This window comes from Scomber scombrus, chromosome 11, assembly GCF_963691925.1.
Source record: "Scomber scombrus chromosome 11, fScoSco1.1, whole genome shotgun sequence".
Lineage (NCBI taxonomy): Eukaryota > Metazoa > Chordata > Actinopteri > Scombriformes > Scombridae > Scomber > Scomber scombrus.
In genome coordinates, this window is record NC_084980.1 from 9,847,319 (window position 1) to 9,855,658 (window position 8,340).

General features: G+C 37.9%; 1 protein-coding gene across 1 annotated transcript; it reads left to right on the forward strand.

Moving 5' to 3' along the window:
* Positions 1-1,226: 1,226 nt before the first annotated feature.
* rgs18 (regulator of G protein signaling 18) lies at positions 1,227-6,105 on the forward strand. The gene is made up of 5 exons (XM_062428607.1): positions 1,227-1,409; positions 1,931-2,035; positions 2,231-2,292; positions 2,861-3,027; positions 4,411-6,105. Exons 1-5 carry the CDS (start codon positions 1,288-1,290, stop codon positions 4,663-4,665), a joined length of 711 nt encoding a protein of 236 aa, XP_062284591.1. The 5' UTR covers positions 1,227-1,287; the 3' UTR covers positions 4,666-6,105.
* Positions 6,106-8,340: the final 2,235 nt, after the last annotated feature.

Consider the following 8,340-nt stretch of genomic DNA (forward strand, 5'->3'; position numbering starts at 1 on the left):
AGAAGTTAATATTGTATGCTGTTTGCCATTGTTGCTGTAACATTGTTGTGAATTAATAATTCAGTTTTAACTGCTGGACACAAGATGTCTCCTACTTTACCGAAAGTTTCATTATCAGTATGTGCAATGGAGGCTTCAAGTTTCCACATTACACTTAAGCTGAATGCTGCATCACTATAAACTTCCAAATAAATTGTGATGTCACAATTCATGACCATGTGTACATGTCTAAAACTGGGATTTAATGTAAGAACAGAGAAACCTTTCCTCTTCAGCAGATGAATGTAAAAGCAGGCATCTGCACATGCATCATTCTGTGCAGTGAACGTCCAAATGAAGCAACAATGAACAAAACACATTTTAGAAAGAAGGGGACTTTCAGGAACATGTTTGAATTGAGTTAAACTACCATATGACCTGTTCATTATGGTAAACCTGCTGGTTTTTCTTCAAGGGTTTTATTAATTTTGCCCATTTGTTGTTGTCAAAACTAGAGGAACATTGTCTCCTACTTAATACCTTTAAAGGGGGTCACTCTCACTCTAACAGAGACATCAAATTTGTCTCCATCTGCCCTAGAACGTACCTATTCCCTGTTGTTTTCCATCATGTCACAGTGAGTTTGTCTTTCGCCATTAAGGCTCTGATGTTCTGGAAAGAGCTAAGCCCAGACTATCAGAGACACATTTTATTATTCATTACATTTTATTCTTTGTATCTCTGCAGTGTCTGGCTTTGCTGGTGGTGCAAGTGGAATCGCAGAATAGGGCTGACCTCTCATAAAACGCTCAGGATCCTACACATTTATTAACAGGCTTGTTATTAATACAATATCAACCACATGACAATAATGCATCAATGAGTGTATAAATACCAAGGTTGTTCAAATACTTCAGACACTCAAACAAAAACTGTTACCTGGCTTATTTGGTCGAAAGTATGATGTGCTTGAATATATTAAACTGTGTCCTGAATATCACAACAACATATTACCTCAAGCAAAAATAAACAAACCAAAAAAATGAATGAGTGTCAGCAGGTGTTTTTTTCTCAAAAAAGAAAGCAAAGTGTTAACAGGATATTGAATCCAGGGGGTTTTCTGTATCACTGATTGAACCTTTAGCAGTAAGTGGTTATGCCATTACAGGAAGTAAAGCAAAAGTATGGGAAATGAAATGTGAGCAGGGTGTATAAATGACGAGTTGGTTCATCGCATGATGGGTTAAACATTTTTCAGAGAGCTATTTGTGGCCTGCCGCTTCACACGACAGATAGAGACAGAACAGCATGGAAACGCTTCTTTTTCTATTTCCTCAATTCAACTACATGGCCCCAAAGGAGGAAGCATATTTCAAAATGCTTGGTCCAGAAGACTTGCAGGCACCAAAGATGAAGAACGATACTAGCAGGTTGGTGTGTGAACTTCAGTTGTTTTTGAACGTTTACTTGATTTTGAAATGGGTAATATAACGGTTTGGTTTAAATAGCCGTTGAAGCTCATGTAAGGAATCTGAGTGGTGCAACTTTAACAAAAGAAATCAGGTTAAGCAATAGTTTCTTTCCGTATATAGAAGTCATATTTTTTTGAAGTGCAGCATAACACCTTCCTAAAAGATATGTGATATTTCTATAAAGTACCTAGAGTGAGTGTGATTGAAAGCCACTCACACTATGTTAGGTTGACTTTTAAAAGCTGCTGTCGTCCATGATGAGTGTCTGCTTCCTTTTTGAAACGTGCATATGTGACTTGTCTTGTGATTTGTATTATACCACAAAGATGGTTGTGTAATTTAAAAAGTGTCACATAAACCACTTTAAAAACATTTTGTGAGGAGTAATTCTCTGATAAGTTGCTGATTTGATAAATAGTGGCATAGTTGCATGTACAGACAGTTTGTGGAACTTGATATATTTTCTCCTGTGTTTGCAGACAGAAAGACAAGGAGAGGAAGAGCCGACTAAGCCTTTTTCTCACCAAGTCTGGCTCTCATGAAAACGTCAGTTCCCATAAAAAGACAAATACGACATCCAGCAAGTGAGGCAAAATCCATTCATTTCATGTACAAGAATGTTGTTTTGACAAGTATTATTCATTTTGAACCTCAGTTTCAAGTACTAACCATGACTACTGCATACAGAAACATGGCACCTTGGTGTCTAATGAAATGAGAATTCAAACATTTGTGCTGCACTTTTAGGGAAGAGCTGACCACATCTCTGATTTTTTCAGCATCTCACCAGAGGCAGCTTTGCAGTGGAGCGACTCCTTTGAAGAACTGCTAAAGAACTCAGGTCAATTTAATGCCCAAAATTTCTCAAAAACCTTATGTTTGAAAAGCTGTCCAAAACAGTTTGTTCCACTGTCAAACAATATGCTCCATTTGAGTATTAAACTCTTATAGAGTGCTAGAGGCTATAAATAGTTAATGAAGAGAGCAGTAAGAGTTTCACTACATCTTTTAATGTGTGTTAGCACAGATGGTAATACAGAAACTGTGCAACTTCCTCATCACAAGTTTAAAACACTGAAACACTGTAAACCAGTGAGTGTGCTCATTTGGGTGTAGTTAATATAGTGAATGCTATATAATGAAGCTAAAATAAATGTTTAAGTACACTGAAGAAGTACAATGTTTCTAGATAACTGAATTGTGTACACAGTTACCACATTTTGGTGGTGTTTGGATGAGGAAGTTATGGAAAGTCTATTGCCCATTTGTGCATACTTTTACAATCCAACATGAGCCTGTTATCCACCATGCACTGAAAAACTACAGATTTTGCTTTTAACAGCTGTTTAGTTTTTTTCATCCTCACTCTAGTGAGTAATTGTGTGTGTCTGACTGTGTTTCTACATCAGATGGGGTGGAAACCTTCTCTCAGTTCCTCAGGACAGAGTTCAGCGAGGAAAACATCGAATTCTGGTTGGCCTGTGAAGAATACAAGGCCATTGATTCTGAGACGAAGCTGCTGTCCAAAGCCAAATATATTTATACAGTTTTTATTGAATCGGATGCCCCTAAAGAGGTATGGCATGGTATGTTTATTTATCATAAAATGCAATGGAGCTGAAAAAGCTCAAACAGCCCCTGCAGTTCTGCATTTTCTTTGACTTATTTGCTACTAAGGGCTGTTGGAGGCCTAAATATTTATGTCACTGTAATAAAAGTAACAGTGGGTGAATTCTGAAGCACTGCATAGTCATAAGCCTGCAGCAGATTGACCTTTGTGAACAGTTGTTAGTAGCAGCATGTTTTCTGAAGTCATGCATCTAGTGCATGCAAGGCTGCAAAGCAGATAGGGTTATTTCTGTGAGAGACAGTTGTGGCTTCAAAGGTTTCTATTCACTTTGCAAGCTCGATACGACCACCATCCGATATGCTTACGGGGCCTGCAGCAGATCTGACCGTTGAGAGCTGCTGTCTGGTTTGAGGTTGTGACATTCCTCTGCAGAAATGGAGAGAGCATCACCCACTCACTTTCAGTCTATGATGAATGTATATATAAATATAACAGATATTTTTTTGATGCATGCTGCAGCAACATTCAAGCATACACAAGCTCAAGTGATTTGCAGGGTGATCCAAATGTAAATGAATGTGACCTTCACTATTGATGGTGGGAGATAGCATGATTTCATAAACAAGAATATATTGAGTACCGGTGATGGCTTTTGTTGTGGCATATAAGTCTCTCAAAGGGAAAGTCTTAATTCTCAGTCTATGACTCTGATAATTATGATGGTCTTAATGAGTATTTTTAAACAAACAACTCACTCAAAAAACTAAGAGCCAGAAAATGAACTCTCTTATCTATCATGATAATCAGAATATATTTTAGAGTCTGATGTGTGACAAGGATTGTTTATTTTAGCTTTAAACTCAAACTATTGCTCCTTATTAATTACCCTGAATACTGTGCACAAAGTCACATTCTCATTCATTACAAAAAAGGTCAGAAAAGGTCATGAATCAAATCCAAAGAATGCCAAGTTGATGCGTGTGCCGTGTAGGAAAGCAGCCTTCTACGTGGTAGGGGGATAGCTAATTAATTATCAGATCAGTGCAGATCATGGGGTTTCCCCTTTCTTCTTGTCATCATCTGAGATATTCTCAGTTGGCAAAAAGTCTTCTAAGATCTTTATCTGTCTTATTTTCTGACAGATAGAGTCCATTATTAATTCCAAAGGGAAACTGCAGAACAAGGTCTATTATTGAGTTGTTTTCGGCCTCATCTAATTCCACCATGGAGGACAAAAAAATCCATAACTGATGTGTTCAAATCCAGATAAATGTGTGCAGGACTCTGTCATGGTGTGAATTTCACATATTTAACCGATATGTAATTGTCAATCAACATGCTTTTCATGATTGTCCTTATTTCCTTTCCATGCTCTTACCTCTCATTAAGGTCAACATTGACTATAACACCAAGACGGCCATCCAAAAGAACATGGCGCAGCCTACAAAGAGCTGTTTCGAAGCAGCCCAGATGAAAGTCTACAGCCTGATGAAAAAGGACTCCTACCCCAGGTTCCTGCATTCTGACATTTATCTGCGCCTCACCAGGAGGAAAGGCCCAGGAGCCACCATGTTTCGCAGAAGGTCACGCTCCTGTGTATTCAACGAGAGAGGCGAGCCCACAACTGAACCTTCGGCCTGGTAGTTAACAGTAGTAGCATTTCAGACGTAGCACAGTCATTATATAGAATGACAGGATTTATTATGTAGTAGATAGTTCATGGTGAGCACAGTTGTTAAAAAGTAATGTGCTGCAGAGGCTAATTATCTAAAGGTTTGCTTCTGCAGAATTAGTTGTTTTTTTTATAACCACAGGGTTCAGAGTGGATGACCCCGATTATATTGTACATGGCAACCTGCCAGAGATCAAAATTTAATATATTTTCAAATTTTTTTTAATTTTGGGATTACTTGCCAAGAGAGAAAAGATTGATGCCTCTCTCAGATCTTTAGCCTACCCTCAATATGAAGCCACAGGCAGCATCTTGTTAGCTTAGCTTAGCATAAAGACTGGAAACAGGGGAAACAGTTAGCCTGGCTCAGAAGAAATAGAAGAAGAAATAGTCAAGCACCTAACCCCTCGTAAAAACACAACTTGCTGCTTTTACACTTCCGTTTTTTGCACAGATCAGACCAGATATAACATGTTATATGTGCTAGTCTTTATGCTAAGCTCAGCTAACTGGCTGTTGGTAGTAGCTTTATATTTACTGTTAAAACGTCAATCTTCTCATCTAATCCTGAGCAAGAAAGCAAAAAAGGAAAAACGTCAAATCTTTCTTTCAATTATCATACTACACAGCTGGAAAACTGCTGAAACTATTCACCTTTGGGATACAAGTACACAATTTACAAAGGTTATCAGACCACTACATCAAAGCCATGTGGCTAGTGAAAAATAATGGTAACCCTGTGGCCAATCAGAAATGAGTACTCTCTGTGGCCATTAAACCAGACTATTCTGCAGCAGTTGGAACGATATTTTTCCTCTTTCTCTGAGCTTGTGGATTCAACCTTTATTGATGATTTTGTTCTTAAATTTTTTAAAGACTTGAATGACAATGGGATGGGTGGAGACAGTATCTCAGCTGAAGTGCCTACACGCTACTGACAATATCCAGCCAGCTGAACAACCAACCACTCTGAAGTGACTTTAAACATGTTATATTTCCGTTGCTTTGTCATCTAATCTAGCAATAGCACCTTATACAACATTAATACAGTTGTTACGGCTTACAAGCTTATTTGACCATATATCATTAAAATGGAGTCATGATTTTATCCCTCACACTGTCCAATCCCCTCCAGACTAACTTGCAGTGAAAGCCTGCAGCCATGGTGACTGCAAAGCACTGAAACTTTTTAATGAGGGATATAGATCCCTCATTTTTGTTATCAGTTCAAATGTATCCCATTTTCAGACACAGAAAATGCATATATCTTCTTTGAATACTAACATACATTCCATTAATAGTGATTGCTGTTTCAGTTTGCTACCACATAATATAATTTATGTCTTATTATGATCATATTTCTGCCTTGCTGTTGTAAAATGTACATATTTTAAAATTGTGGAATAATTCAAATAAACACTTTCTTATGAATGCAGTTTTAATGAGGCTTTTTAGTGTTATTAATTAGTTTGAATGACCACATCTAAATGAGACAAATGGAGCCATAATGTGTGCATATTACACTAGTGGGGAAAATTGTGTAGCTCCCTATTCCAAATCACTGAAAAATTAATAGACCTTATCAAGTCTCACCACTCTAGCACAGAATTATTCATGTTACTGTATGAATGCACAAGCTATACTTCTTACAGAGACAAATACGTATTAATTCAAAACTGTCAGTGATCCCACTGAGTTTGCCCCCAAACTCTTGAATATGTATAGGAGGAATATATATAACATACATGAACATGAATACAGCAGTATATTCATACATGAGCTGGTATGGCTCCTTAACACAGATGTCAGAGTTTCTAGTAGCTTTCAGAGGGATGAAGTCCATCTCAATTCAAGTTACTGTCATTTCACAAAAACCTACGTGGAATGCCACACAGTTCACATTAATTATGCATCAATCTAGATGACACCAACATGCGTACACTGCAATTCCTGCTGTCTTCTTACTCGAATAGTCATAGAACGGGGGAACGTAATGATATGTTCACAAAGCTAAAGGAGCTCAGCTGGCCTGCCAAATTCATCACAGCTTAAGATTAGTTGCTCGCTAAGAATTTGCTGGCAGATTTCTTGTTTCTTTCCATTGGTATTTAAATTTGTGACTCAGTCTGCGCTAAAAGCCTCTGAAATCATCTTCAAGTTAAAGGTATATTGTAGAACCTCTGAGGGGGGAACAATACAGTAAGAAAGCAGTTTGTCTGAATACATGAGGCTTGTTATATGAGATGGATACTCATCTATGAGGAGTTTAAAACAAAATAATTGATTGTAAGGTCTTAGTGGAGTTTTACACATATTATCAATTACATTTATTAATTTTTAAAAGATTCATCAATCTCAGACAAAGTCTGTCAGTAGTTTAGTACTCTTGAACTCCAGTTTCCAAACTTTTATGCCACATGTTCCCATTTTCAGAACCAGTTTGTTCCAGGGTTCTCCACCCCATAAGCTCTTTTATCTGGCTCTATGTGAGCCAAATTTAGTAAAAGATTTGCTGACTCTGAGGCTCACATATTGAGTTGAGAAATTTCCTCCTTACAAATCCATTTGCACTTGATGCCGCTGTTGGCCTGTAACAATATTGACAGACCTAAATAAATTTCAGTACAGGTGCAAACAGAAAGCTGAGTTCAATTTGAAAGTCTCAAGGTGAGAGTTTGTACCTTACATCCTAAACACTGTACTTCAATCGGCGTGTTATTGATGAGCATATCGTTGTGAAACAATTGATATAATTGAGTGGGTCCTGTCTGACAAACAGCTTCCCTCAACTCTGAAAGTGGCCACAGCTCAGAATGAGCAGTAATCATCAATGAATAGATGTCAGGTTTTCTACAGGCAGTAAATAACTCTACAAACAATCTTTGCAGAATGAGGGCTAAACAGAATTTAAATTATTTCTGTGAGGAAGGCTCTGTCTGTTATATCAGACCTGTAGAAGGATGCTAAAAAAAAGTTTGAGATTATATAAGGCGCTGCAGATATCTGGAACTCATGCTGTGTTCTTCACCAAGGTTGAGTAGGTGCTTGTCCTAGAGTTCCTCTATCGTTGTTTGTTTGGTAGATACAGAAGGAAGAAGGGTAATTTCAGGATCCCTGCTGCTTCCTTATTCAGGTCACAAGTTTCTTGCTTACTTCATTACTTTAAGGGGTGAGAGGTTTAATTTAAATAGCTTTTTTGGTAACATCCTCACCCTACACTATTCTACCCTGTAGCCTCAGTTGCAGGGTCAAAACCTAATTTATGTTCAAATGAATAAAACGGGGCCAATGGTACCAAGAAAGACACACATTTACTGCTGTCACCAATTACAGTGAAAAAGTGGACACGTGGGAATTATAAAATAGAGACAGGACCTAGAGAGGACCAGAGTGCCACCCTGTGTATGGTGAAAATATTGCAAATATGCACCGCTGTATCACCACCCATATGCAGTATGTCTCATTGTAGATGTGGGTATGAAAAGAAGTCAAAGCTCTTTTACAAAATGAATCATTTTATGGTTGTATAGAGTCCCTTTGTCCTTGGATGCTATTAATACTGACCGTGCAGGTGTGCATGAATAACTTTTGATATGCATGAAGGCTAAATTACATCAGGAGAAAACTGCTTGGATGCTCTGCATGTA

What these genes read in the sequence shown, in the direction of transcription:
- rgs18 (XM_062428607.1), top strand. Translation starts at nt 1,288, where the DNA reads ATGGAAACGCTTCTTTTTCTATTTCCTCAATTCAACTACATGGCCCCA. An exon ending in ATGAAGAACGATACTAGCAG is followed by an intron (nt 1,410 to 1,930) that starts GTTGGTGTGTGA and finishes CTGTGTTTGCAG; the next exon opens with ACAGAAAGACAAGGAGAGGA. An exon ending in AATCGGATGCCCCTAAAGAG is followed by an intron (nt 3,028 to 4,410) that starts GTATGGCATGGT and finishes CCTCTCATTAAG; the next exon opens with GTCAACATTGACTATAACAC.